Raw genomic sequence first — 27385 nt, forward strand, 5'->3', positions numbered from 1 at the left:
ATTTATATATATATACATATATATGTATACACACACACACACACACACACACACACACATATATATATATATATATATCAAAAAAACAATCATCATATAATACACATAATTTAAACAATCCGCTTAGGGCGAAGGAGGGAGTTTATAGTGAAATTAATTTAATCCGCTTCTCCTAAGCTGCCCTAAGCTCCCTAAGCGGCTCGAGAAGGAGACAACACCACACAGGCGGTGATATATAAGGAGCGACGGTCCTCACGGCAGCCAGTAGGGAGGACGCCGTCGAGCTGGCAGCAGTTGCTGCAGTGTTCCGGCAACCGCTTCTGATAGCAAGTCTAGCTGATTTAAACCGGTTGCAGTATATATGTACGTATGTGTGTGTGTTTATGTTGCTTAATTTTTAAATCATGCATACGCGTTGACTTAGCCGAAACGCTGCAGCAACTACTGCCAGCTCGACGGCGTCCTCCGTACTGGCTGCCGTGAGGACCGTCGCTCCTTATATATCACCACCTGTGTGGTGTTGTCTCCTTCTCGAGCCGCTTAGGGAGCTTAGGGCAGCTTAGGATAAGCGAATTAAATTAATTACACTATTAACTTCCTCCGTCGCCCTAAGCGGATTGTTTAAATTATTTGTATTATATGATTGTTTTTTTTATATGTATGTACATATATATGCATATACATATATATATGCAGACATATATATGTGTATATATATATATAAATTGTGTGACTGTATACATGCGGATAATGCGGAATGTAGTTTTCGATTTATTTCGATCAACAAGCGACATATCTGAGTTTCAACTGTTTCAGTCGGCGATCTACTGCCATCTATCTATAATAAAAAAAAGTTAAGTATGAAGTAAAGTATGTTCCGATCATGATTCACGTATCCCTTGTTTATTTGACATTTGTTTTCGTAAATTCACGATAATAAATAATACATTATTTACCGAGGGAGCAGAGTGGGCAATAGACACACTGTGTGATGTTGCCAAACGAACGAAGTGAGGCATTTCACGCAGTACATGGTTTGCCTACTGTACCCCCATAGTGCATATACAATATATTCTGCACACCCCCGCGTAAAGGGGCGAGGTTGCACCATCAGTAGACGACGCAGAACCGCATTGACGTCAAAAGTAAAGTACTTTGTGTACATACAAGTGCACGAGGACGCCGCATGTTTTTAAAATTGAAAATTGAATGAAAACGGAATTTTCAGGTTAAGAATCGCGTTAAATAAAACGATAATAAAAAATATACGTAAAATAAATGGCAAATCAAAATAAAAGGAAATTAAGGATAGCTATTCAAGCAGAAATTTTAAGATCTCATCAACGCGATAATGATTTCATTACCCAAATGAATGAAAACATTACAGATTTGCTGCATCGATACAATCTTTATAGAAATGTTTCTCGGTTTTTCAAATCTGATGTACCAGCAAAAATACTTTACTTTATTGTTACTTCAGGCTTTGGTAATCAAACTCTTGGTGAAGAGTATACAGGAATTGTTCAAGCAAATTTGAAGATTAACAAAGTACCTTCATTATTGGTGAGTGAATAATCAATCTCGATAAGTTTTCTATTATTCTTTTGAATGTATCAAATAATGAGATTACTTTACTTTAGACAAGAGTTATTGCTGCTATTCTTGAATGTTTTGGAGAGCAGATGCTGATAAAAATTTTAGAGAAATTACAAATCACAATTAATAAGCCTAGCAATGAGCTCACACCTCAAGCTAAATTGTTTTTGAATACATTGCTTGTAAAGTTACGTAATGTACTACCTATTTTAATTTTGGTACATAGAGGATTATTTTACATGTATGGCAGATATTACAGCATTAGTAAAAGAATAACTGGGGTAGATTATGTTAAGGTAACAATATAACTGTAAAACACTATGTCTGTCATAAAATAGAATATATGACAAATATATAAACATTAATTTCAGATATATGGACCAAGACCACACAGCAGAGTTAGTTATGGATTGAGAGTTTTAGGATTTGCAACAATTGCACAATGTTTATTCAGACTTTGGCAAAGTAGAAATTTTACTGATGAAACAATCTATGACGAAAAAGAGTTTGAAAGCAATTACAGTAACCAATGCCAGTTATGTTTCAATAAAGTTTCAGACACAACCACTCCATGTGGTCATTTGTTCTGCTGGACATGTTTGGCGGAATGGCTGAGAGCTAGAGGTCGATGTCCACTTTGCAGAGAAAGTGCAGCTCCATCAAGAATTATACCTCTGATGAATTTGTAAATAATTAATTTGCTGATTGACTTTTTAATGTTTATATACATCAATAATGATTAGAATGTATGGTGGTGAATTTGTAATGATTAAAATGTCTGGTTCCTTGAATTTCGATTTAATTATTCATATTTACATGATCCTTTTATTTTTTATACAGTGAATATTATTTGAAAAGTAAATTTTGAGTTGTTCCAAAAGAAAGTATTCAAAAAAGTAATTAAGTCCTGCGCAAAAAAGGCAGGTTTATATGCTGTCTATCAAATGATACATTTGTATTTGACTACATAATACAATCTGTCTCCAAAAATATAATAAATAATCTCTTCTTACCTAAACTAACCGTAAAACGTAACAATAGCACACTATGTACATACAAAAATATGAAATTTTTATTACATTTTGCGCGCTACGCAGTATACCTTACGTGCACCTTCGCTTGCTAATTGCTTTTTTCGTATTGTATATCAACTTTTCACCCATAATAAACAGTAATTAATCTAGTGATTTTCCTTGGTTAATCACTTAACGCTCGACATAGAATTCTCAAAGGTATCTCATCGTCAACTAATCCTTAACTGTAATTCAATCTATAATATATCTAAAATTTATTGATTTTTCCTGACTCATTGATTTCCATCGTCGGTAAGAACACATCTTAGAACATTATTTGGTAAGTATGCTGGTTAAACAAGAACTATCGAGAAAACAATTAGCGCAGTTGACGGGTATGTATACAGTATTTAAAAAGTTCTTAGAAATCGCGCGAGTCGTTCTTGTAAAAGTCCAATGTAACATGAGAATATGTTACAAGTCCATAATTCGAGGCGTAGCTAAACGATTAGTAAAGTTATCTTCACGTCACGACGACGTACGAACCGATATTATACCAACTTTTTCAGCGATATTTCCGAGCAGCTGACTAATGCCCGTCGTATCCGAATTGTCCTTCATTTTCAAACCTATAGTCTGACTGTACACGCTAGAAAACATTTGCCTTAGACTCTCTAGTCTTCTCTGTCGTCTTGAAACACTGAAATCGAATGAGATTATTAAGCACTGAATTAGTTTTCAATTACAACGCTGAAACTTACTATGGATGATCTTCCTCGATAACAGTGGTGCTAGAATCGTGGGAGTTGTGTGCTGGCGCAGAATTGGTACTAGAAAAGCTGGAGCCAGACAACGGATGATCAAGCAGTACGGGTGCATTGGTGGTGGTAGACCCCCGTAAACTACCTGTGGCGCTGATCAATTGCCAGGAACCGGCCGATGACGAAGACTCATTGCGTTGCCGTACTCGGCTTGGCACCGGCACTGCTACCGGCGACGTCCGGCTCGCAGAAGTAGGCAGAGGTGAACGCGAGCCACCGTGACTCGTCGTCGAGCTGCCGTCAGCTTTGTTTGGCGAGTAGAACGACCAATTAGTCTGTGGTATCACGTTACTGCAAAGCATCATCCTTTTTAGTATATAGGAGCCGTAGATTGCTCGATGGCGCTGTTAATTTGTTCAAAATAAAAGTTTTACCCATTGGTTTGTGTATCGTCTGTGCTATCGGCTGACGAGCAGAAAAAGTACATGGGTGCATTGTTCTCCTGGCTGTCCCTGCTGTTGTTGCTACAACAGCTGTTAAGGCTTAAGTTGGAGCTCACTGTACTATGAGCCACGGTGCATTCGGTGTCAAACATGACATTATCGAGCTGCAAATCACTGTCATTCCTCAGTACCGGATGCTTTAAATTGCTATGCCGTTGTTTGTTCACGCTGAACTCATCCTCATAAATATACTTTAAAAAGTGAAAACAGAAGTAAAATATTTCCTCGCCTTTGCCTAATCGGTCCTGCAAGTCGTGGCCGAACAGCATCCAGTCGTAAGCAATTGTAAAATACAGCAGCTGTTTGGCGTTCAGCGTCTGATGAATTGCTCCGTCCGCCCACAGGCTTATTCGTAACAGGGATATGAATAAAGGTGTGCGATCCCAACCTATCAAATTTACCGCAAAATTATCACGAGAATAATAAGAGCTAAAAAGTTAGTAGTAATAGAAAAATGTACGAACCTGATATACAATGGAAGAGCATACCATTACTACTATCGTTGAGGTATTTCAAAATGAGCCTAAAATAATTTTGCGTAAGATTGACTAGGTCCCAGACTTGATACTGCTCCCAATTGATTTGGAGCTGCGAGGATATTGGGTCCTCAGGTATGCCGATTTTGGCGTCTATGTGTGGTTGGCTCCAGTCGAACACCAGACCTACCGCGAGGTAGTCGTTCTCCCGGAACTCGCGGAAAAACTCACAGCCCGGATATGGCAGTGATATTATTGTAAAGTCAGAGTACCTCTGCTCTTTATCGACCTTTTCCGATGAGGTCACACTGTAAAAACATAAATCGATAGTTCGCACTTCTCGCACACGTCTTTCGACGTAATTAGAAAAACAAACTCACTTAATTCCGAACTTGACTTTCTTTTTCTCGACCATAAAATCGATGATCGTTCCTACGTTTAGCATTTTAAGCAGCCTGATGTCTTGACTTCGAAACTTGTGAAAGAGCTGCCATTCGCCATTACCCGGTTCTTCACTTCTCTCCTCAACCGATTCTTGCATCGAGGCATTTGAATCACTGTTGGAGAAAAGGTACTCATACCCGGATCTGCCGTAAATCTCTGGGCCACCTGACAATGTCGCCGATCGACAAATGTTTCTACCTTTGTAGAGTATTACAGGCAGTGGGAACCTCGAACGACACCTCGCAATCCTTGCGTTTTTTATTAGCTCCTGAAAAAAAAAATATAATTCCAAGTATAAATATTTTATATGAATCTTTTTTATTTATAAATACCAATATTTTACCTTCAACTGTTTGGGCTCATAAATACTTTCATAAATGGTTTCAGTTGTTCGTTGAGGTGGCGAAGTATCACTGAGATTCTGATGACTTTTTTTATCATATTCTAATATTATAAGGTGACTAGGGTAGTGTGCACTCAAGTCACCAATGCTGTTATTTACTATTGTATGAGAATAGTCTAAGTCTGCTAGTAAAATACATCTCTGCATAATGGCCTGAGCCTGCACAAAAACAGAACAAAATAATATATTAGATTGAATGATGGAGAAGAAAATGGCAAATTATGACTAATGAAACTTACTATGCTGTCTGTCTCATTGGCTTTGTAAGTATTTTTAGAAAAGTACTTTAAAAGGTCGTGAAGGTCACTAGTAGTAATATCTGTCATGGTTGGAGTTGAACTCTTGGAATTTATTGTGAGAATTCAATGTGCGCCAAATTCTGTGAATATACCTGGAGTGATTTGTCGACAGCCAAGGTATTTCATAAGTATAAAATGCTGCCAGCCTCAATGTCCCCGACATACCATTACAACCCCTCATTCACAGAAACTTCTCTGGTATCCTATTCCAATGTTTTATTGTTACTGAATGCTTTGCTCGATTTTGGTCTATTGTATAAATAGTTGAGGTTGCTAAAAAATCAAGAATAATTATTAACCTCTTTTTAACACTTATATTTTTGAATTGATATTTATGGAAGTTAACTCTGAAAAAATTATACCAACTGAGAATGTTAAGGTGTAGCTAAACCATAAAACATTGTTTATCTATCTGAAATTTACATTACAGAATTTAATTTTAATCTTATCAGTTAAGAGTACATTTGTAATCGGAATGGCAAACATTACTCAACTTGAAATTTAGGATTATGAAGTAGTGTTTAATTAAGGAAACAAATATTATTTCTAGGCTATAATAGTCAATTATTTACATACAGAAATTTCATTTTCAGACTTATTTTCTTTAAGCCAATGCTTCTATAAATTAGCCTATGATTACAAATAACAGCTTATCTATCATGTTCGTTAACTGGCATGAAAAAAACAGCTGCTGCTTTCTTAACGTAACAATAATGAGAGAGTAATGACAATAATATTGACAATGACAATGAAATTAACATCTCCATTCTCAGTCGATCGTGTCCACATTAATAAACATACACTTTGATTTAAAAATTCTAACACCTATACGTGGACATATCTGTTGGGAATTTTAGTAGTGCTACACAGTCTACGAAAGCTACATGGCAAAATGAAATTCCCACTACCACGCAGTATCCACGATGAAAACAGGCGTGTGACAAAGGCGAGGAAATCCGAGAAAGACGACAGACAGAGACAGAGAGAGCAAGAAAAGCAAACGAATTACAAAGTGCAACAAGCACTACGCAAAAACTGCTGCAAAATGAAAATGCTGAGACCTTTAAAACTGGAGTATCAAGTAACGACGAAAGAAAAATAATTTGGTCGCAGCGATGAAAAGCGTAGGGTAACTAAGAACAACTTCCCTGGCCAAGCTACGCACCGCGACTGAAGCCGTCTCGTGGGTCGCTGACAGCAAACATAACCTGGAAACGGCACGCGTGCGTCGCTAATTGGAATCGGCGATCACGTGCTCAAATATGGCGGCGTAAATAGTTTCAAATACACAGCAATTTGCGGGTAGATAGAAGTATGTTTATTAGATAAACGCGTAGATTAATTTGATTAGCGCTTTTTTATTCGAACATTCTCTTCACACTGGAAATGTTTCGATTGACAGATAACTTATTAACTGCGGACGAATTTCTCTCGTAAAAAATTTTTAAATGTAAAATTATGTTATTTAGCTCGGAACCGTGACAGCCAATCGCTGTGTGTCGTTATACAGCTTTGAATTCGTTTGAAATTCTCGGTGTTGTTCCAATGGCAGCGCGTATATCATAGTTTCTGTTTATAATCAAGAATTGTTTGAGTTTTCGGTATTATATTGATGATAAAACGAAGAGATTATATTGTTGCCTTTATTCTTGATAAGTATTTCATGCATCAACAGACATAATAGAGCTTAAGAGGAGAAAACATGTTTTTTTGGTTTTGCTGTGTTTGAATCGATATTACGGTTCGAAGGCGAGTGAAATAAGCAAAGAAGCTGCTGAAAAATATGAAACTTTATTTCAAGCTTGCTGTTTCAATTGTAAAGAATTGCACGAGAACTTAAAAGAAGTGTATTCGTTAAATTGTTCAAAGCGTGCAGCTAAATATAAATGTGTCAATTTACGGCACCGAAAAATTTCATCTCAACTAATTCCCTGCATACTTCTCTGTTATGTTTTGTAAAACATAATGATATTTTTTTCAAATGTGACGTCTCTTATAGTTACTTTCGCTTATTGTTAAATACATCCATGTCGGCAATAAATAGGAGCTGCGCTTTCTTACAAATGCACTATACACATTTGTGAAACTACCATATTTTGAGAATAAAAAAAAAATATTAAGAACAATATTTGCGATATTAATGACATTACAGAAACAGTAGTGAACGTTGATCCTACTAGTCAACCCAATTTACACCTACAATGATAATTGTAATTATATAAATGTTCTGTCTAATTACAATAATATTTACAATATTTAAGTCGCAGATCTTGGGGAAGTTTCAGGAATAATGTTTGTAAAACCATATAATAAATATGAATTTGGTCAAAACAAAGAAGATCAATTTCTCTCGTTGTCCTGTACATATTTGGATGCCAGTGATAAAAAAATGAGAGCATCAATGGACCATTGATGTATATTTTTTTAACGAAACCTTCAAGAGCGCCTTGCGATCCGTCGAGAAATATTTATGCATGTCAGAGCGACGGAGATGAATCTAACCGACATTCACGTGTAGAGAGATACGGCCTTCGTTTAGTTCAATAGGACAATTGAAATGATCATTAAAACGTGCGCGCACGCGAACGAGAGAGAGATAGGTTTAGTAGACTGACGGTTCTGGCAATGACTGTGGCAGCACGTACGTACGGAACTAGCATCGCTCACTCTCAGTGGACGTCCAGTTTTATTCCGAGAGCATCAACTCTTGGCGAGCGGCTATCGCGCGAGGCACGCCGACAATCGAGCACTCCCATCGTCCTCCGACTGCAGCGCCCGAGCATGCGAACCTTGTGTGAGCGCGGAGTCATGCCGCTGCCGCGAGTCCTGGTTGCAGCGACGCTTCTGGTGGTGTGCTGCAGCGGTGACCGACAGCAGCAGCAGCAGCAGCAGAGCGGAGGCTTCAGGCTGGGCCGCCGACAGGCCGACGACGAGGTGATAGAGCAGCGCGAGGAGGTGGCGCGCGGCTCTCCGGACTGCGCGCTCAGCTACGTCCGCACCTACGTCGCCAGCAACGAGCACCTGGTGACGCGGCTGGACGTGGACGACCTGGGCCAGGGCGCCACGGCTGCCCTCGTCGCCGGCGGGCCCGCGCACACCTTCGTCAGCCTGTCCTTCGCCGTGGCGCGCCACGGCCGGATGCGCTTCAACGTGACTCTCTACGGCAAGCTGCCGCCCTATCGCAAGGTCGTCCGCTGAGCGGGCCGTGCTCGCGGCTACTCCCGCGGGTTGCTCGCCAGCGAGCGCGCGGTCGCCGCCGGCTCGGAGCTCCGCGTCAGGCTCAGGTCGCCGAAGGTCAGGCCGGCGTCGCCGGCGCATACGTACTCGATCTCGATGGACCTGTCGCTCGCCTCGCGGGCGTCGAAGACCACGCTGCCGACTCCCGCCGGGCAGTCGAGCTTGGAGGCGCGGTAGGTCGCCCGCGGCGCCTTGTCGTTCTCCGAGATCTGCGAGACGAACACGTCGGAGCAGCGCGTCGTCCTGCACTCGGCCCTGCTCGCGAACAGGAGGAGCCCGTCCTTGGTGTTCTTCACGCGGAGCAGCGTGACCGGGCTCGAGAAGGCGAGCGTCTTGTTGAGCATCAGTCGGCCGTAGTTGTTGAACTTGGAGCAGTTGACGGCCCTGTCGAGGCTCGCCCTCAGCGTCCAGCAGACCGACAGCTGCGACGACGCGACCTCGCCGTAGGCGGCGCTCCTCAGCGACAGCAGCTCGGCCTTGGTGTACTTGGGCGGCTGGGCCGGGCCGAGGATCATCTTGTAAGTGGCCTCCTCGTCGCGGTAGTGGTAGGCGTAGAAGTCGACGTTCATGTCCTCGATGGACTCGATGCGGGAGCCTCGCCACGGCAGGTCCACGTTGCTCGCGTCCAGGCCGCCCTCGTCGAACGGCAGGGTGAACGAGCACCAGGCGCTGGCCCGGCAGAAGCCGCTGTCCGCGACGAACACGCGGAACTTGGTGCGCGAAACCAGATTGTTGCTGGCGATCACCAGGTGGCTGCTCGGCAGGAAGTCGGCGTAGGCGAAGCCGTAACTGCAGCCTCGCACGTTGATCCAGAGGATGGTCGACTTGCGCTGCCCGGCCCGGAACTCCTCGTCCACGGTCAGCAGCACCCTGTCCTCGGACGCCCGCCTCAAGGAGCTCACGCGCACGTCCACCACGCCCAGCTCGGGCGTCAGCCGCAGCGAGCACTTGGCGCGCGCGGCCGGCCTCTTGCCGGCGATCTCGACGCTCACCGTCGGCCGCAGTCGCGCGTCTCGCTCGTCCTCGCCGCGCTCGACGCTCGCGAACGCGAAACTGCCGTCGCGGAACAGCTCCGGCGCGACGGCCGGCGAGCCGGCGAACGTTTTCGGCACTGTCACGGACTGGCCGATGCCCAAAGCTCGCGTGCACTCGGCAAACGTGACTAGCAGATATGCCAGCGCGGCGTGGCGGCGAGTCATCGTCGCTGCTGAAAGCAAGCTGCTGCTCTGCAAGCAAAATGTTAACGGACTGTGACTGCCTCGCCTCGAGGAATGTACTTTGGTTGCGTCACGATGTCGACCGGCTGTGCGCAAAAATCTGAATTCACGATTTTTTTTGCTGTTGCTCGGCTACTTGTAGAACGTCATTGTTAACGACGCTCAGCTTCGCGGAAAGCGATTCTAATAAAAATCACGACTCAACTGGAATATATTTATGCTCTCACCTGTTTTCTTGCCCCAAGGAATGCGATTTTCTTAACTCGCGTTCGGGGTGACCCAAGAGTGACGCGCGATCAAACGACCAGCGCTAATCTGACTGCAGGTTTAAGCCATCGAGACGAGAAGCAAGTTTATCTCGCATTGGATTTATCAGCGAGTTAGCAAATGCTCGATAGGGGCCCATCCAAACGCGAAAACTCGACGCCCGCTAATTAATCAACAACAGTCTTAATCTGTCAGTTCGGAAACTTATTAATTCGAAAACAAGAGTCGCACGAAACGCAACTCGCTAAAGTTGGCAGGCTGTCTCGAGCTCTCGGACCTTTGCAACGTTTCCATAGAAATATTCATATATAGCGAAAGGAGCATTGGAAAGGCTTGAATTGGGCAAGCGCAAGCGACGAAAGTTCAGAGGCTGGTCGACGCGACGACCGGAAGCTCTAGGCGGTGCGGTGCACCAACATTGTATTCTCTCGCGTTGCTCGAGAAGCGCGATAAGCTCCAAATGTTCGTGCAACGTTCGACGAGCGACGAACGAATGACGTTGGGCGTGCCTACGCGCGAGTAAGAGAATGTCTACGGGCTCGCAGTTGATCTACGGGGTGCCGTCGAACATTAAAGAAACAGGGCCTCTCGGGTTCGAGGAAGCGGGGTAATGGAGCCGTTTATTCAAACGAAAGTACAGCTGTTTGTTCGTCCTCGGAGCGATTCGACTAATCGACGACGAGGAGATTGTCGGCGTTGAGGTGCGACATGGACAAGCACTTGATCGCAAGCTTGAGACGGTTGATGGTCCCGTCGCGGTAGGACTTGTTCTGCTTGGCGACAAAGTGGAAGCAGAGCTCGTCGAGCTTGTTCTTGGAGATCCCGGCGTGGAACTCGTCGACGCCCTTGAAGCCGATGCCGCCGAGGCGGACGGGCCTGCCCCACCGGCCGTCGGAGTGCAGCCGGACCACCGAGAAGTCGTCGGCGCTGCTGCCGTTGTGGCGCAGCCTGCCGGTGAGCAGCGTGAGCGACCTGCGCCGGGAGTTGCGCGTGGCTATCCAGCGCGTGGCGTTGGACCGGGGGTCGTCGTCGTCGTCGTCGTCGAGCCGCAGGGTGGCGCTGGCGCGGAAGCCCGAGCGCGGCTCGTGGAGGTGGCAGGTGAGCGCGCTGCCGTTGGCGAGGGCGCACAAGCTGTGGAAGCCGTGGAGGCTGGAGACGGTGGCCCGCAGCGTCCGTCCCCCCGGGGGGACGTCGATGGCCATGAGCGGGCGCAGCCTGCCGTCGGCCTCCACCTTGACGACGTAGCCGCGGGGCGCCACGCCGGCCAGCAGGTAGCCCTCGTCCAGGAAGGGCTGCGCCGGCGGAATCACCACGGGCACGTCCGAGTCGTAGAGGATGCTGACGGGCCCCGCGAGCCGCTTGCCCTCGGCGTCGTAGCTGAGCTTGCAGAGGCTCGCCGCGCCGCAGAAGCTGCGGTAGCCGACGATCAGGTCGAAGCCGGCCTTGCGGGCGATCGCGTGGGCCACGCTGCGCACGGGCAGCGACACGTCGCTGAACGCGCAGCCGGCCATGCTCAGCACGCGCACGTTCGTGCGCCAGTCGCCGCGCTCGCTCGCCACCGACCACGAGAACAGCGCCTTGCGGTCGTCGAGCAGGTGGAGCCGCAGCTCGGCCAGCTTGGCCGCGCGCGGCTCCTCCGGGGCGAAGAGCACGCGGCAGGTGCGGTTCGGCAGCGTCGAGCCGGCGAACGCCGGCGCCTCGACGCTCACGTTGCACTGCACCTGGTCGAACAGGTACTCGGGCAGCTGCTCGCAGACGGCGTAGACCAGGCTGCCGCTCCTCGTGGTCGGCCGCCCGCCGAGGATGATCTCGGCGTTGTAAAGCGTCAGCTCCCGCGCGTAGCTGCTGACGGGCAGCCGGGCGTGGCAGCCGACCGCCGCGCAGACCAGCGCGCCGGCCAGCAGCGCGACGTGGTGGCCCGACCGGCTCGCACGCTTCATCGGGACCGTTGCGGGCGCGCGCGCGCGCGGCACTCCAAATCTCACTGTCGCGACTGATCCTCCTTGGCTTCTGCCCGCTCGCCTCGTTTTCTCGCCGCGCGCGAATTATCCAATCTCCGACCCGCTCTCGTTCCGGAAAATTTGAATGCGCCGAGCGTCGCTGGACGGACGTCACGGCCTCGACGAATCGGCGGCGGCCGGCCTTGTGGCTTTGCTTCGCGCGGATGATTACCCTGACCGTAGCTGCGAGTGGGATTTAACTCGCGTCCGCAAGCGAGCGAGAAAGAAGTACGCGCCGTCGTCGATACGGTTTCAAAGAATTACTCGTGGCCGCGGACTTGGGATCGAGTCGGCCGTGCGCATTATCGCGGATGCGTTCACACTGGCAGCGCTACGAACGTCACGCGCGACGAGGCCCGAGAGATCGAACAAGAGGCGAGGCGCCGGCGATTCCGGCTGCTCGGCCCCGCAGCGGCAAGCCACGCGGGCGATTGTCGTTTGGCGCTCGGCATGGATCGAGCCGAATGCCGAAGGGGCGTGGGAGGCGACGCGCAGAGAAACAGCAAAGAAAATTCAGTTTTTATTTGATTGGCGCGCTCTACAACGTTTGGCGAGCACGGGCGATACGCGCAGCAATCGACCGGGGACATACCTCGACAGGCAGCGGTCAGCCGTCGTCCTCGACGTCGAGCGAGTGAAGAACGAGGCGGTTGGAAGCCTCGCAGACGTACTCGAGGGCCACGAGCCCTTTCGAGGCGATCTGCCGAACGCCGAGCGCCAGCCTGGTCTTGTTGGCCAAGCAGTCCAGCTTGACGGTCCGGCGGACGGTCGCTCGGTCCGAGAGACTGCTGACGAACACCTCGGCGCACTCCTGGCCGGCGCAGCGCGCCCTCTCCGCCACCACGACGAGCCGCGGCTCGCCGTTCGACTGAGCCGCCACGGCCAGCGGTTTGACGGGCTGCTCGTAGCGCAGAGTCAGGTTCAGCCGCGGATTGGCCGCCTTGTCGAGCAGCACGCAGCTGATCTGCTCGTCCAGTCCGGCGCGCAGCAGCCAGCAGAACGCGAGGTCCGCGGACACCACCTGGGTGTCGCTGCCGGCCTCCGGCAGCACGAGCCACAGCTGCTGCCTGGGCGGGCGCACGGCGGTGTTGTAGGCCAGTACCCTGTACGCGCCGGCGTCGTCGAAGGCACGCACCATCAGCACGTCCTCGCTGAAGGAGAACCCGTCGACGAAGACCTCCCGCGACCAGTCGACCTCCGCCGGCAAGCAGTGCGTCTCCAAGCCACCCGCCCTGTCGGCGTCGGCGCAGGCCGCACCGCCGGCGCGCGCCCGCGCGAACACCTCCAGCCTGCCGCTGGCCTCCCTCGGCACCAACGGCTGACGCTCCGCCAGGTCGGGGCTCGAGTACAGGCGCAGGCTCTCGCAGCTGCTCGCGTCCAGCACCACCACGAAGCCCTGTCGGCCCTCCCGCTGCCGCGCCTCCTGGCCCACGAGCGCCAGCCTCTCGCCGTCGAGCCGGCGCAGCGACGTCACGGCCACGGCGCCGCCGGGCTCGTCGGGCCTGAGCGTCAGCGAGCAGTACGCCGCCGACGAGCGCCCGGCGACGATCGTCACGGCGATCTTCAGACCCGCCTCGCCGCGAGCTCGCCTCACGGCGGCGAAGGCAAAACTGCCGTTGCGGAACAGCTCCGGAGACACCGCGCACTGGCTGTAGCTGGGCAGCTCGTCGCTCACCGCCGCCACCCGTCCGACGCTCAAGGCCTTGGCTGCGCCCAAGCACAGCAGCGCCGCGACGAGCCGAGCCGCTGTTGCGTGACCCATGCCTGCTTTCCGCGACAGGCTCCTCCTGTTTGCCAAGTCTGAAACACATTCGAATTTTTCACGACTTCGCGACTTTTCTTCCAGGCAAGCTGAATTTTCGAGATGAGGTCTTGAGTATAGTGCTCGATCACATATCAGTTTCCAGTCTCGCGAGGATGGGTGGAACGTTATTTACGATCGCCGGTTTGTTGCAAATTTTCCACACAGATTTGCGTTTTTCGTCTGTATCTATTATTTATCCATTCAATGCCACCGAAAAATAGTTCGGTATTATTTTTTGCTCCAAACAACCCACAACAGTAGACCTCCAGGGTCAAAAAAACATTGATAAATTATAAGCGACAAAAGCATTGTCAATGCCATTTCAAATAAACAATAAAAAATGGTGTTATTATCAATCGCAATGCATAGACTCATTCGATGTAACCGTTGAAAGATTCACTTAGAAACTGCGTTAAATGGTTTATTAGTTATGGCCTTATAAACAAATGAACTGTTTATCAATGTGCACCTTTCATCAATGATTTTTATTTATTTCATAGTAGATATTACATTGTATCGAAATATATATTTTTTTTAGTTTTTAAAGTTGCTCAAACAACACATAGAGGTTTATTTTTCATAGTTTAAAATGAAATAAATAATGTAAGCAAGTGACATTAACGTATTTTATTGCACCCTTTGAAAGCTCACGATGAGCTTTCAATGAATAAAATCGTGAAAATTCGTTAGCAAGCAGGAACCGTATAGACTATCACAATTTTACATCCTGTATTGTTGAACAAATTATAGGTTCCCCCAGCGGGTGGAAAAATAAACCTTTCGCAACCGGTAGCCCGAATACTGTCATATGCAAAAACATTGTGTTTGTGGCAGTACGACAAGGGGAATAAAACGTTATCAAAAGTAAGTAGGTCACTGGAATTTTTGAAAAGTCGTGGCTCGGCGAAAGACCTGAGAAAGTAACCGATAGCTTGCCCGGCACTGTAAAAAACTAGTTTCTCGATCTGATAATCAATGGCCTAACTATTTTGAGGATTTGTTAATGACTATATTATCATGACTTCTCGTTAATGTAAGCAATGACACTGCATTCCTCGAATAGCGTAGTATCAATCTTCAAAAAATGCTGTTGTAAAAATTTAATTTTTATATTAACGAGAAGTCACGATGAAATCATCATGGTTGACCAAAAAAGTTGCATAGTTGATGGGCCATTGATTTTTCAGAGCGATCAACAGTTTTTTCTAACGCCGGGCGAGTCGGCGTTCGTTATTTCAGCTTTTTCGCCGCACCGTGGCTTGCCAAAAATTTCTGCGACCCACTTATTTTTTGATAACGTTTTTTATCCAAGTGCCATACTCCCATACGCGCACAATTTTTTTACCCGTTGGAATATATTTTTTTCTCTTGCTATAGAATAATCTAATTTGTTCAAAAATAGCCCCGTCAACTTTGATGTAGTCTATAACTTCTCAGCTTGTTTATGAATTTTGGCGATTTTTTAAAATGAAATATCTTATCGCGAGTTGTCAAAAAATTGTAATAAAATATAACAATATTACACGCATACGTTAAATAAATGTCATTTTGGACAATGCTCTAGATTGCATACGCACTGATAAATAGTTAATTGGATTATAAGGCCATCACTCGTAAATCATTTAACTTACCGATTTCAGCTTTCGAGAGAAACTTTTAAGCGAAAAGATTCGATTGGCAATAACGCCATTTTTTATAGAATAGCAAATTTTATATAAATAATATTTCCGTTGCTTATAACTTATCGATGTTTTTTCACGCTGGAGATCAACTTTCGTAGGTGGTTTGGACACAAAAAGAAAAGTACTTAACTATAATTCTCTGGTGTAATTAAACAGAGGCGAAAAGCGCAAATTGACGTGAAAATTTTGCAATCAAGCGGCCCGTAAACAATGTTCCACCCATTCTCACAAGACTGGAAACTAGTATGCGATTGCACACTATAAGAATATATACTCGATAATGAACTTACCGGAAAGAAAAGTCATGAAATGCTTTTCTTTAAGCTCTATTCCTTGGACTATTCAGACGCTCCGAATCGACGTGGGATCTCGTAAGGCCGGGCGAACACACCGAGATGTCGTGTACGCCAGGTAATTCCGCACGAATTGGAGTCTTTTCGTTTTATACCCTCGGTTGCGGCCAAACAAGCTGAACTAACGGTGCGCGCTCGTCTCGAATGCGTTAGCCGCGGCTTGAGAAATTTCGTTGCGCAAGACCGTGGGTTAATGCCCGAAAATCTTCTACGTCAGATAGCGATATGCCAGCTTATCTAATGCCCTAGGTCGGTCTCCCTAGAATCCCGCTCGTATACGTCGAATTACAGTGGCTTTGAATTATGTACTCCGCTCGCTTCGTGATGCGATCGTCACAGAATCACCGTTGGATATTTAGGCTAAAAAGCGTCCACGATTTGTGCTCGCATCGACGAAGACGAGGCTGTGCATGAGCGCTTTCGTCGGGTTATATGCGAAATTGGTGCCGCTGAATCCGACGAAACGGCTGGTTTCGGTCGAAGTAGCTGGTGCATGTGCTGCGATGGGCAGCTATCGTGAAAGCTCTCTAGCCACTTGGTACGAGAAAGCGAACTACGGTGACTGCCGAATAAGACATCGTCCTGCCCGATATGACGAGAAATGAATTGTCGAACAACGGAATAATCCATTATTTGCTTTATTTATCGGGTATTGCCGTAGAATTCGAGGAATCGTCCGGGCGGAAAGTTCGTTAATTGCCTTGCAAATACTTCAGAAACGAGCTGACTGACTTGTCCTACTCGCTGTTAGAGGGAGCAAGTCACCGCGTGAAAACAAGCTGGTACGTCAAATTAACGCGACGATCCTCGTTATTCTCGGATTGTTTTCATTTGGAATTCGAAAAAGCAATTTATCGCGTACAATCGATTAACGCCTCCATTGATGAAAGGCAATGGACGATGCGGACAGCAGCAATTTCATCCCGATGCCGTAGTTCCGTCGCACTTTCATTCACGCGATACGACTCGGTTACTTGGCATCCGCAATTGCGCGCGCAGTCCCAGAAATTTTATGCCGGTGATAAATCCTCGGTCGTCGTTCGACTTACCGATTCGGTCAACTCGCTTGCATCGGCAGCGACAGCCGCGCGCGAGCAGACCATTAGTCGAGGTGACTGCGACGTCCGGCAGCGGTCGCGTCCATTCAGCGGCAGCGAGCGGAACATCGTAAGTTCGTCGGAGACTAGCTGGTCGACGGGAGTAGCACCCTGGTGTACAGTCGCGAACTGCAAGGAGAGCGCGCCAAGAGATGCGCGGCGCACGTGGTCCGCGCCGACGCCAACGGTGAGAACGCGGTGCGGGCTTGGTGGATAGAGGGTCGCGAGCAGCAGGCCAGCTACGCGAACGCCGGCTTCGACGTGACGCCGGTAACGGGCCACCCGTCGCGAGGCGTCCTGAAAGTTGATCGACGAGCGGCGCTACGTGTACGCGGAGCGGGGCGTGGAGCTCGACTCGAACGGCGGTTTCTTCTGCGTCCGCATGGACGGGGAGCCCGACTGGACGATCGGCGTCGCGTACACGCCAACAGCTCGGCCGCTCGCTCGCCGAGCACTTGCGAGAAGAGTTCGAGCGTCCATCGGAGGTACGGCTTCTGCTGGACAAGACTGGACGGCCGGCGCAGCGTCGACCAAGTCAGTCTGGCCTTTCCGGGCGCGATCGATTGGCTGGCGGTGCACAGCCTGCTGCTCGTCCGTCACCGGCAAATACCACGCGGGCAGGTGCGATCAACGACAGAGTCGTCGGCCGAGAAAGCCAACGCGCATCGCATCGGCAAAGATTTCGTCCAAACGATTGCTCGAGGACCACGTTCGAGAAGTGGGTGCACGATCATTGTACTCGTAATTTTTATAATAAATAGCTACTACGAGCTCGTCGTCTGTCATCGCAATGCGATCATTCTTTTGCGCGGGGTTCGACTGAAAGCCACCGATCGCAATCACGCAAAGCTTTGGCGACATTCGGACGGTAGACACCGACCAGAGCTGAGCGCTACAGGCGGAGCCGGCTTCATTGGCGAGAAAGACTGGCGGCAAGACGGGAAAGCCGAAGCTCGCCTGGCTCTCGGATGACGAGGATGCAGGAAGAAGGCCAGTGGATCCGATAAACGACGTCCAACGACGGACTGCTCTTGTCCAGCCCCGGGGGTACAACGAACCGTGCGCCGAGCAATGGCAAGACAGGCACCGAGATCCGAGAACGGAGAGCAGAGGGCACCGTTGTTTCGGACAGAATGTGAGTCCGAAGTTCGAGCTTTGACGAGGAGACGAGTCTAATCGAATCGAATAATAGTGACGAAAGCACTGCGCATTGACTCTTCGCGAACACCCACAAGACGACTGGTTCGCGTGGCAAGGAAGGCTTGGGAAGCGTGCGCGAAAATATCCGTTTGAAAACATTTGCCGCTATAGGTCGAGTATCCAGTGTGCATTGCGTCAACAGCGATGATGAATTTCGTAGATATGGCCGTATACGAGTATATCTATGAGTACGTCGTCACACCTTGACCGAAAGCACATTTAAATTACTTTTTCGCGCTATTCCGTCCGCTGTGTTTGTTATTTTCAACAGGCGTACGCCTTGAAGATTGCAACCTTATCTCGGACTCTCGGATCGAGCGTCGCGCCATCAATGTAAAATATGCGATGTGCGTCTTAGATTTAAAACTATAGTAATGTTTATCGCTGAAGGCCGTGCTACAATCGGTTTTGCCATCGAAGCTGTTTACGAATACGTTATTGCCTTGATCTTCAGTTTTTTTTCTTTCTTTAATGGAATTTGCAACTCTCGCGTATGCACGCGTGCAGTGTCTGGCGGAAAGGCGTATCGAGTACGCCGAAATATATCAATAACGCAATTATTCGCATATCAATATCATCGGTCCACTCGGTTCACTGGGTAGCCGCATTCAGCACCAGTCCTTAAGGCTACCGCTCGCGAAGAATTATTCATTCGGTTGAGCTGTCGACAATAATTCGAGTGAGTTCTTGGCGTCGCGTAAAAAGTTTTCATCTACGTCGATCATGATTTCAAGGTTTCTCGTTTGACAGATGCACGATGAATTGGCAACGCGGCAGCATGTCTCTCTGCATCTTGGCAGCGATTGGTTTGATACAGCGACTCGGCATCGCCCAGTCGCCGGCGTCGGAGATCAAGGATGAGTTTCAGATGAACGTCATGATAGCCGGATCGGACAAGGTGACATATTCTCGCAACTTCAATCGCCATCGTGAATTCAGCTACGCGATCTGCTCCGGGACGGTCAGCAAGTTTTGCAACGTCAGCGTGATCGTCGCCTCGAAACCCCTCAGCGGCAAGACCTGCCGATTCGAGTTGGACCCGTACGAGGCCACCGAGCTCGGCGTGGCCGCGCTGCTCTTGCCGGACGACGAGCATCCAAGGGACATGGTTGCGGTCGAGTGGTACAGAGTGGGACCCTACGATCACTTGGACTCGTTCATGGCATTTCTCACGATGGCGGATTGCAAGAATAACGCGCACCACTTCGTCGGGAGCATCGACGAAACCAAGGGCAGCCCGACTCACGCGATAGCGTACCGCTATCCGAGGATACGAACGTCGGCGAGGATGCGCCACGGACGAAGGTTGATCAAGGAGTACGCGTTCGGACAAGCCAGGCAGCGCGGTGGCAACGGCTCGGCGAACGTGCGATACATCCGAACGAATCACGCGTGGCTGGGCGAGGAACAGCCCGTGGAGCTGGCCGCGAGTCAGGGCTTCTTCTTCGTCGCGGCCAATCAGTCGACAGTGGACGTCATGTACGCGAACCTCACGACCGAGGAGACGCAGCTGTTGGGCAGCATCGGCGGCGCGTACCCAAAGACGTCCGGCGCCCACGGACGCTACGGGCTCTGCTGGAAGAAGCGGGAGAGGGACAGCCGTGTGAATTGCACCCAGTTCCTCGCCAGCGGCCAGAGGAGCGTGGGCCCAGCGAGCCTGGAGTTGCCGGAGTCGGTCGACTGGCTGGCGGTGCACAATTTGAGGGAGTCCGGCATGCTGCTCGTCACGGGTCAGTGCGACGCTGGCCGCTGCGACGGCTTCGGAGTCACCAGGCTCCACGCCGACGGTCGCACGAGTGGCCCGCTGCAAGTCGGCAACCTGAACGCCACGTGCCCGCGGCGACCCGCGTACCTCTCGATGGACGTCACCGAGGCCGGCTCGACCGGGGAGCTCGTCTGCTTTCATTTCGTTTGCCTGGAGCACCGATACTCGGCGGGGCCTTCCGTGGAACGGACGGGCGCCTCTCTGCAGTACCGCAGAAAGTGCCTGGAGCAAGGACAGCTAGCGGCGTTGGATTTTTCGCGGAGATGCGTCTCGATCGGCCCGAACTCCAAGCGATAAAGCGATCTCGTTTCCCGACGATCGTTCTTTCTCCGCGAGCCTGTTCCAAGCTCAGCCAGCGCGTTAGATGCTGACCGGTATCGTCAATTATAATATTGCATCGAAAGTCACTCGTTTTTTGTGTCGATGCAACGAAGCTCGCGTAAACAAGAGATAATTTTGCGCTTCATTGTCAGTCGCGTGCACTGCGCAAAAACATATCGAATGTCACCGGTGCGATTTATCCGACACCGAAAGCAGGCATCGCGTTCACATTGGCGCGAAACTGCTCGCGCGCGCAAAAAAAAAGAAAGAAACGAAAAATCACAGCCGAATGCGCTGGACGACGAAATAGTCGACTTCCTGCGGCATCGTAAAAATGCGCCGATCCGCCTCAAAACGAGCTCCTACGGTGTGGTTCGGCAGAAAATTGGAATGATCAGCCACGGATCTCTCGCCGCCCATTTTCATGAAAACTCGACGTTCGCACTGTGCTTTTCCTTTCACATTTTTTTTCCGGGTTACAACGAAGCACGAGAACGAACGGCCGCCGTCTCTCGCGCTCGTCAGCCACTGAAGCTCGCGGAGGGAACGGCCGAAGGTCAATTGGCGAGTTCCCGAGTGCGTCGAGGCGAGCGTTAATTCGCAATTCGCGCAGCCGAGTCGGTGATGGCGACTCGAGTTTCTGTCGCGGACGAACTCGTCGGTGCTCGCGGCCCGACCGTGGGAAAAGCCGTCCTTCGCGGATTCGGCGCGAGACGTTTCGGTAGACTGACTCGAGCTGAGAATCGACGATAACAGCTCGCTCCGCCACGCGGCTAACGTTTTCAAACGCGAACGACTCGTCACAACGAGCCGCGTGCTAATCCATTTCTTTCGGTCGTTTTGACACAAGCTTCGTCGTCGCTTCGCTCAATGACGTAACTAATTCGGTTTCGTTGGAGCTCCGATACAATTTCATTGTCGTCCGCGGCCGAGCGATTTAAATTGACATCAGTCGAGTCGCCCGTCTCTAGCGTGGAAAAGTACGGGAAAGAAAAATGGATAATCTCCGGCGATCGGCGGCTGCGAGAGAACACACGAAGGAAGCAGAGTCGCGAGATACATTCGCTGCGTCGAGTGCTCCTCGAGACTAATCTTTCAATCGAAACCACGGTATTTTTCGTCGACAAGCAGCTATACCCATAGATCGCCTCCTCGTCGCGACAAACAGCTCGGCTCCCCATCGCGGACGTGCACTCGACGCGACACCTGCGCTCTCCCGCGCTGGTCCAAGTCCGAGGAGCGTCGATTCCGCCGGGCGGGAAGCCGGCGACGAGCGAGAAAATCCGAGCGAACGGGTCGATCGAGCCGGCGGACACGCGCGCGCGAGCGTCCACCAGTCGCGCTAAGGCTCGAAGACGGCGCGCGGCGCGAGAGGCGCGAGAGGCGCGAGAGGCGCTCGAGAGGCGGCCCCGAACGACGAGCGGCATTAGGCGGATTTAGTTCAATGCCGCGGCGTCGCTCCAGCCTCGGCGGGCGCTGATGCGGCAACAAGGGCGCACGGCTCGCTCGCGTCGGCGGATCCGGCGACGTAGAGCGCCGGCTGCCGGCAGCGCGGGCGCGCAGTCGCGGGCGGAGAGCCCACCGCTGCAGGCGCCGAGGCGAGCGGACGAGCGCGCGAGATGCGGCACGGCTGGCTGGCGGCGGCGGCGTGCGCGCTGGCCGCGCTGGCCGCCCAGCTGCGCGCCAGCTTCGTGCAGACCAAGGCGCCGCCCATCGAGGACCACTTCGCCGCGGACTGGGCGCTGGCGCGCGGCGCCGCGGCCGCCTACAGCCGCAACTTCAACCGGCAGCGCGAGTTCGCGTTCGCGGCCTGCCTGCCCAGCCACTGCAACGTGACGCTGCTGCTGGCCGACGCGGCGCGGCCGCGCTCGCGCACCTGCGAGCTGCTCGTCGGCCAGATCTCCTCGTACGGCAGCAGCGGCATCAGCTCGCTGCACCTGCCCGACGGCGGCGCGCGCAGCCAGCGCCTCGCGCTGGTCTGGTGGCGGCGCGTCGGCCAGGCGCGCGGCGCCTTCGTCAACTCGGTGAACATGAGCGACTGCCGCACCAGCATCGCCTTCCCGGTGGGCGGGGCGGGCGGCCGCGCGCCGCACGTGCTCGTCTACCGGCACCCCGTCTACTCGACCGTGGCGGCCGAGGCCGACTACCGCGTGGTCATGACGCACACCTTCTCGGGCGGCTGGATCCGCAACATCCACCACGTGGGCGTGAACCACTCGTGGACGGGCGAGGAGCAGCCGGTGGAGCTGGGCGCCTCGCGCGGCTTCTTCCTGCTCGGCTCCGACGACGAGGCGCCCGACCGGCGGCTCAGCGTCATCTACGCCAACGTGAGCAGCGGCTGGAAGTGGGTCATGGCCGAGATCCGCGGCCTGAACGACTCCGCGCACACCTACCCCAAGAGCTCGGGCGCCTACCGCAAGTACGGCCTCTGCTGGAAGAGCCTGGAGCGCGACGCGCGCGTCAACTGCTCGCAGTTCCTGCGCGACGGGCGCAAGGCCGTGCGCCAGGTCGGCCTGCGGCTGCCCGAGCCGGTCGACTGGCTGGCCGTGCACAACCTGCGCGAGCCCGCGCTGCTGCTCGTCACCGGCCAGTGCCACGGGCCCACCTGCGCCCAGTTCCGCGTGGCCAAGCTCCACGCCGACGGCCGGCTCAGCGCGCCCTTCGACGTGAAGACGCTCGACGCGCGCTGCCCGCGAGCCCCCGCCGACCTCTCCATGGACGTGGTCGAGGACCCGGAGCGCCAGCTCGTCTGCTTCCACTTCGTCTGCCTGGACCGGCGCGCCCCCCTGGCCGCGTGGGAGCCCGCCGCCGAGGAGCCGCCCGAGCTCGTGCTCCAGTACCGGCGCAACTGCGTCAAGAGGGCCGACGTCGACAGGATGTTCGAGTGACGGCGCTCGCCGAGCGCCTCCTTTATTCGCCGATCTTCAACGGATACATGTACGTCGCGGAATAAACTCGATCAGCCGCAATGCAAGTCGAAGGTCCTTTCGCCCGGCGACGCCGCATCCCCGCAGGTGGCGCCCTCCGCGCGCATGCCGAACGGCGCCTCGCGCCTCGTCCTCAGGTAGAACACGCCGCTCCTGGAACACCAATTGCCGGGCTGCAGTCGGCCGGTCGTTGCCGTCGCGAGTCGCGCCGACCCACGTACAGGCCCGTCGGCGCGGCGAGCCCCATCGGGGCTCTGGCGTTGGCGTCGCAGCTGCCGCGCGCGTAGGCGCCGTAGGAGGTGCAGTTGGTGGCCACGAATGCGCCCTCGTCCCGCAGGCTCTCGGCGTAGTACATCCACGAGCGGTGGTGGCTGCAGTAATCTGCGGGCAGGGGCGAAGGCGCTTAGCGAGCGCGAGCTGCGGCCTCGCGCGGCCTCGCGCTGTCGACACTTGCCTTCGGGGCTGCCGAGGTCGTACGCGGTCGGGCAGCCGGGCTGCACGCGTCTGCCCCCGTTCGGAAAGAAACTGGCGGCGCCGGAGGGCCGATTGATCCCGTACAGGCCCGCGTCCGTGTGGATGGTGTCCACGAACCGGGCGTCGTCGCGCGAGAGGTGCGGCTGGATCAGGTTGAACAGCGGTCCCGCCGGGTCCAGGCCTGCGGTCACACGCCACGCCGCGCGTCAGAGTCCGCGAGGGAGGAGGGCACGGGGGCCGAGCCGACTCGCGCGCTCACCCGTGATCCGGCTGAGCTGGAAGCTGGCGTGGCGGCCGAGCTGTCCGGCCACCTGGGCGCCCATCGAGTGTCCGACCACGTGTATCGTCCGCGGCGGCAGGCCCTTGCCGACCATCTCGTCGACGGCCCCGGCGAGAGCGCGGCCCACCAGCCTGGCGCTGCCCGCCACGCTCGGATAGCTCTGCCCGGCCAGTCGCCTCCAGTCCGTGGCTATCACGTTGTGGTCCCCTCGCTCCGCGTACGCTAAGCACCGCGCGCTCTCAGCTCTCGTCCAATGCGCCAGCTCGACTGCCGCGGCCGCGCTCGGCTTACCTGCGACTACGGCGCGCGTGTCTCTGCTGTCGATGCTGCCCGTGTAGCCGTGCACGTAAATGACGGTCGGCTTGCTGACGTTCATCCACCTCAGCAGATCTCCGGCTTGGCGCAGCGGCGCGTCGGCGAACCGGCTGGCGTCGTAGCTGAAAATCCGCGGGACGTGGGTAAGCTCGGCTCGAGACTCGCCGCGCGATCGAGGATTACCCGCTGTACAGTCGTAGAAAAACGCTCGCCAGGTCATCGCCGCGGTCGTCGCCCGAGGCCGCGCCTGAAACTGATCGCGGAGCGTAACGCGACTCACGACGATGGGCACGAGTGCCGGCGAGGAGGAGCGGCAGCAGCAGCAGCAGCAGCAGGAAGATCCTAGGCATCGTTCCGGACGCGACTGAGATTTAGGCAGGTGCGCGGGTCGATCGCGGTCGCTCGGACAGCGGGGCGGAGTCACGTCCTTATCGGGCGCGACGGGTCAGTCATGGGTGGCGGCACGTACGCGCGCGCGGATCCGCGTGCTCGAGCCGCCGGTGGTCTGGCTCTTCTCGGCCTAGCGCGCCGTGACTATGATAGCCCGCGCGCGATAAATATGCATAGCGAGACCGAACATACGTACACTGGTCGACTTAGATTAGTAGCGCTCTCGAGCTGCGGAACTTGCGCTTCGGCTATCTCCGCCGGCTCGCTGAAATTATCAAAAGTCGCCGAACTGCGCGTCGATGCGAGCGACGATCGCAGAATTTTTAACGAACCGTCGATTGCGAGCCGCCAACGTGACTCTCCTGCACAAGCGACTAGTCGAGTTTCCTTGGTGGAGTTTTTATCGCCGGCGGCGTTTCAACGACATCTATCCGAGCTGCAACTGGAAGGCGATTTGTTCGGCGATTCGAGAAAATAATGACGAGCATGGCTCGATCCGGACGTTCTCGCGTTCTCGCGTTGCGCAAAGATAACCGGTTATCTGGCTGCGCTGTCGCTCGTGTAACGTTTCACGCGGCGATAAACGCAGCATCGTTCCAAACGTTTCATTGCCAGACATCGAAAGCCGATCGTCTTCGCGCGACAGAGAGCCGCGTTTCCTCTGCTCCATAGTCGTTTTCTCCTATATTCGGACAAGTTGTCCCGAGTGTCTTTGACGAGCGTCAACGTTACATACTCACGGCGCTAATTTTGCTTATTTTCCAGCGGGCGAAAAATGTCGGAGGCACGACGACGGTCGTTCTCCGCGTGGCTGTGGTCGATCGCATTGTTCGCGGGCGCCAGTGGCTTCAGCCTCAACCAGCCGTCGCAGAACATCTCGAAACCGCTCGCCGATTACCATATCATTGCTCCAGAATTGTCCCGCAATCACAGCCTGGCTATCGCCTACGTGGAGAGAGCCGACGGTCCGCCGGGCGGCGTGAAAATCTACGCGGCGATAATCGGGGAGAACAGCCGGAGGCGCTCTCAGTGCTCGATAGACTTGAGCCCCGAGGGCGACGCGGTCGGGCTCCGCGTGAGCTCGCTGAAGCGGCTGGGCGCCGGCCGAGTGCTGCTCACGGCGCGGAGCTCGCTGCCGAGCGGCGACAGCCAGTCGAGGCTCGTCCACGTCGATCTCCAGGACTGCAAGTCCACGAGCCTGCCGCGGCTCAGAGATCACCTCGTCGTCGTCACGCATCACGACAGCGACCAGTTCGACGTGCTGATCTCCGACCGACGCGCCTGCTACAGCGCCAACGGCAGATGCAGGCTCAGCTACGACGGCCTCAACGGCACCCTGAGGCCGTTCGACGTCGACCTGGATTGGGAGAGCATGCGCGTCGAGTACACGCCGTCGAGGGACTTGTTGATCGGCGGCCTCGACGCGGTCGGCGTTTTCAAGTTCACTCTGCTCGACCGAACCCTCGGCTCGCGCAGGGATCTGCTGGCGATACCCAACGCCAGGGGCATGGAGTTCGCCACGTCGCAGTTCTCGGTGTGCTGGATAGAGAGGCCCGGCCGAGACAGCTCGGTCCAGTGCTCGCAGTTCGACGAGGACGGCCGAGTGCTGTTCCGCCGGAGCGTCACCTACAGGCAGCCCGTCACCCTCGTGGCTCTGCAGTCGCTGGCCTGGAACCGGATTCTCCTGCTGGCGGGCAAGGCTCGCTGCGAAGGCGACTGGGACTGCTGGAACCTCTACGTCACTCAGGTGCAGCCCGAAATGAAAGTATGGTCCACCCAGTACACCGAGCACTTCGATTGCTCTACCGCTGATCGGCGACTGGTGTTCGCGGCTCGGCAGCTCGACGATTCCGTGCTTGCCGAGTACGTCTGCGACAACGGCAAGCATTTCGCTTACAAGCATTATGTTATCGACACTACTGACCAATAAATAACGGAGAACAACTGTCCGAGCTTCTGCGTTCATTTCGTTCATTTTATTCCTGACATGTCCGTTCAGTTATTTATTTCGTCGTTTGAACTTGGCACGAACGTGCGTATCGAACGAGCGATCGCAGCCTCGGTGATAACTCATATTCCAATGTGCGGGCTTGCAAGCAACTGTTTTCACCCTTTTCCGTCGGACGTCCATCTGAAAAATGCCAGCGGATGTCATTGAAAATGCTCTTGTAATGACATTCTTTGTTCAAGCTGAAACATCCGCTGAAACTTATTGATTAGCCACAAAATAATTCGAGATTAAGGACAAACCGAGATTCCGGTTGCAATCACGCGTCAACTTCGGATTGCCCGAAGACGTGAGATTTTGCTTAGTAAGTATTAATTATCGAATACAGTTAGTTATCTAGGAATACGATTCGCGTGTCGATTTCGGAAACGCTGCTGGTTGCCCGAAGAGCTCACTGCTCGGATGACGTTCGTCTCGAAGACGTCGTCGATGAAACAGCCCCGACGGACGCGACGTCGATCGCTACCCCGCGAAACTCGGGTGCGCCAAAGGCGACCTCTTGCCGAAAGTAAATGCGAACAAAAATTGGTCATCGATCGCGTTCGCGAGCTCG

General features: G+C 52.6%; 9 protein-coding genes across 21 annotated transcripts; 4 read left to right on the forward strand and 5 right to left on the reverse strand.

The window, feature by feature from the left end:
* The first annotated feature begins 273 nt into the window (after window positions 1-273).
* LOC131667139 (peroxisome biogenesis factor 10-like) lies at window positions 274-2362 on the forward strand. Of its 7 annotated transcripts, none has more exons than XM_058940371.1 (5): window positions 274-658; window positions 764-853; window positions 1388-1563; window positions 1641-1892; window positions 1968-2362. In XM_058940371.1, the coding sequence occupies exons 1-5, from the start codon at window positions 640-642 to the stop codon at window positions 2283-2285; spliced, it is 855 nt and encodes a 284-aa protein (XP_058796354.1). In that variant the 5' UTR covers window positions 274-639; the 3' UTR covers window positions 2286-2362. The 7 variants fall into 7 exon arrangements, with proteins under 7 accessions (XP_058796354.1, XP_058796351.1, XP_058796349.1 ...); XM_058940365.1 differs by having other exon boundaries at window positions 275-363; window positions 425-853; XM_058940369.1 differs by having other exon boundaries at window positions 290-363; window positions 817-853; window positions 968-1563.
* Window positions 2363-3133: 771 nt separating this feature from the next.
* LOC131667131 (myotubularin-related protein 14) lies at window positions 3134-6706 on the reverse strand. Of its 4 annotated transcripts, none has more exons than XM_058940351.1 (8): window positions 6557-6706; window positions 5436-5768; window positions 5137-5355; window positions 4730-5061; window positions 4338-4657; window positions 3805-4261; window positions 3371-3721; window positions 3134-3309 (listed from the first exon to the last, which is right to left on the reverse strand). In XM_058940351.1, the coding sequence occupies exons 2-8, from the start codon at window positions 5520-5522 to the stop codon at window positions 3138-3140; spliced, it is 1938 nt and encodes a 645-aa protein (XP_058796334.1). In that variant the 5' UTR covers window positions 5523-5768; window positions 6557-6706; the 3' UTR covers window positions 3134-3137. The 4 variants fall into 4 exon arrangements, with proteins under 4 accessions (XP_058796334.1, XP_058796336.1, XP_058796335.1 ...); XM_058940353.1 differs by lacking the exon at window positions 6557-6706 and adding an exon at window positions 6407-6425; XM_058940352.1 differs by lacking the exon at window positions 6557-6706 and adding an exon at window positions 6404-6422.
* A 1597-nt stretch (window positions 6707-8303) lies between these two features.
* Window positions 8304-8693, forward strand: LOC131667190 (uncharacterized). Its single transcript, XM_058940461.1, has one exon. The coding sequence runs from the start codon at window positions 8304-8306 to the stop codon at window positions 8691-8693; it is 390 nt and encodes a 129-aa protein (XP_058796444.1).
* Window positions 8694-8710: 17 nt separating this feature from the next.
* LOC131667136 (uncharacterized) lies at window positions 8711-10232 on the reverse strand. The gene is made up of 2 exons (XM_058940361.1): window positions 10177-10232; window positions 8711-9958 (listed from the first exon to the last, which is right to left on the reverse strand). The coding sequence occupies exon 2, from the start codon at window positions 9929-9931 to the stop codon at window positions 8711-8713; it is 1221 nt and encodes a 406-aa protein (XP_058796344.1). The 5' UTR covers window positions 9932-9958; window positions 10177-10232.
* A 577-nt stretch (window positions 10233-10809) lies between these two features.
* On the reverse strand, window positions 10810-12307 carry LOC131667133 (uncharacterized). Its single transcript, XM_058940359.1, has one exon. The coding sequence runs from the start codon at window positions 12154-12156 to the stop codon at window positions 10885-10887; it is 1272 nt and encodes a 423-aa protein (XP_058796342.1). The 5' UTR covers window positions 12157-12307; the 3' UTR covers window positions 10810-10884.
* Window positions 12308-12808: 501 nt separating this feature from the next.
* On the reverse strand, window positions 12809-16233 carry LOC131667137 (uncharacterized). Its single transcript, XM_058940362.1, has 2 exons — window positions 15993-16233; window positions 12809-14016 (listed from the first exon to the last, which is right to left on the reverse strand). Exons 1-2 carry the CDS (start codon window positions 16006-16008, stop codon window positions 12824-12826), a joined length of 1209 nt encoding a protein of 402 aa, XP_058796345.1. The 5' UTR covers window positions 16009-16233; the 3' UTR covers window positions 12809-12823.
* A 987-nt stretch (window positions 16234-17220) lies between these two features.
* On the forward strand, window positions 17221-20440 carry LOC131667132 (uncharacterized). Of its 4 annotated transcripts, XM_058940356.1 has the most exons (3): window positions 17221-18287; window positions 18955-19031; window positions 19103-20440. In XM_058940356.1, exon 3 carries the CDS (start codon window positions 19110-19112, stop codon window positions 20412-20414), a length of 1305 nt encoding a protein of 434 aa, XP_058796339.1. In that variant the 5' UTR covers window positions 17221-18287; window positions 18955-19031; window positions 19103-19109; the 3' UTR covers window positions 20415-20440. The 4 variants fall into 4 exon arrangements, with proteins under 4 accessions (XP_058796339.1, XP_058796338.1, XP_058796341.1 ...); XM_058940355.1 differs by lacking the exon at window positions 18955-19031 and having other exon boundaries at window positions 17222-18287; XM_058940358.1 differs by lacking the exon at window positions 17221-18287 and having other exon boundaries at window positions 18310-19031; window positions 19087-20440.
* Window positions 20441-20623: 183 nt separating this feature from the next.
* LOC131667135 (uncharacterized) lies at window positions 20624-25730 on the forward strand. Its single transcript, XM_058940360.1, has 2 exons — window positions 20624-23375; window positions 25590-25730. The coding sequence occupies exon 1, from the start codon at window positions 22058-22060 to the stop codon at window positions 23324-23326; it is 1269 nt and encodes a 422-aa protein (XP_058796343.1). The 5' UTR covers window positions 20624-22057; the 3' UTR covers window positions 23327-23375; window positions 25590-25730.
* LOC131667138 (lipase member H-like) lies at window positions 23382-25583 on the reverse strand. The gene is made up of 5 exons (XM_058940364.1): window positions 24618-25583; window positions 24099-24556; window positions 23820-24020; window positions 23587-23746; window positions 23382-23518 (listed from the first exon to the last, which is right to left on the reverse strand). Exons 1-5 carry the CDS (start codon window positions 24782-24784, stop codon window positions 23398-23400), a joined length of 1107 nt encoding a protein of 368 aa, XP_058796347.1. The 5' UTR covers window positions 24785-25583; the 3' UTR covers window positions 23382-23397.
* Window positions 25731-27385: the final 1655 nt, after the last annotated feature.

The sequence above is a fragment of the Phymastichus coffea genome, unplaced genomic scaffold (assembly GCF_024137745.1).
Source record: "Phymastichus coffea isolate CEN01 unplaced genomic scaffold, Cenicafe_Pcof_1.1 PCOF00063, whole genome shotgun sequence".
NCBI lineage: Eukaryota > Metazoa > Arthropoda > Insecta > Hymenoptera > Eulophidae > Phymastichus > Phymastichus coffea.

Excerpts from the sequence above, each read along its gene's own strand:
- LOC131667135 (XM_058940360.1), top strand. The coding sequence starts at position 22,058 with ATGCGGCACGGCTGGCTGGCGGCGGCGGCGTGCGCGCTGGCCGCGCTG.
- LOC131667139 (XM_058940365.1), top strand. The coding sequence starts at position 640 with ATGATTGTTTTTTTTATATGTATGTACATATATATGCATATACATATA. Across the intron at positions 1,564-1,640 it reads ACAAAGTACCTTCATTATTG|ACAAGAGTTATTGCTGCTAT; the intron begins GTGAGTGAATAA and ends ACTTTACTTTAG. Across the intron at positions 1,893-1,967 it reads CTGGGGTAGATTATGTTAAG|ATATATGGACCAAGACCACA; the intron begins GTAACAATATAA and ends CATTAATTTCAG.
- LOC131667138 (XM_058940364.1), bottom strand. The coding sequence starts at position 24,784 with ATGCCTAGGATCTTCCTGCTGCTGCTGCTGCTGCTGCCGCTCCTCCTC. Across the intron at positions 24,557-24,617 it reads TTTCTACGACTGTACAGCGG|CTACGACGCCAGCCGGTTCG; the intron begins GTAATCCTCGAT and ends GCGGATTTTCAG. Across the intron at positions 24,021-24,098 it reads CCAGCTCAGCCGGATCACGG|GCCTGGACCCGGCGGGACCG; the intron begins GTGAGCGCGCGA and ends GTGTGACCGCAG.
- LOC131667190 (XM_058940461.1), top strand. The coding sequence starts at position 8,304 with ATGCCGCTGCCGCGAGTCCTGGTTGCAGCGACGCTTCTGGTGGTGTGC.
- LOC131667133 (XM_058940359.1), bottom strand. The coding sequence starts at position 12,156 with ATGAAGCGTGCGAGCCGGTCGGGCCACCACGTCGCGCTGCTGGCCGGC.
- LOC131667132 (XM_058940356.1), top strand. The coding sequence starts at position 19,110 with ATGAATTGGCAACGCGGCAGCATGTCTCTCTGCATCTTGGCAGCGATT.
- LOC131667131 (XM_058940351.1), bottom strand. The coding sequence starts at position 5,522 with ATGACAGATATTACTACTAGTGACCTTCACGACCTTTTAAAGTACTTT. Across the intron at positions 5,356-5,435 it reads CCAATGAGACAGACAGCATA|GCTCAGGCCATTATGCAGAG; the intron begins GTAAGTTTCATT and ends GTTTTTGTGCAG. Across the intron at positions 3,310-3,370 it reads ATCGAGGAAGATCATCCATA|TGTTTCAAGACGACAGAGAA; the intron begins GTAAGTTTCAGC and ends ATTCGATTTCAG.
- LOC131667136 (XM_058940361.1), bottom strand. The coding sequence starts at position 9,931 with ATGACTCGCCGCCACGCCGCGCTGGCATATCTGCTAGTCACGTTTGCC.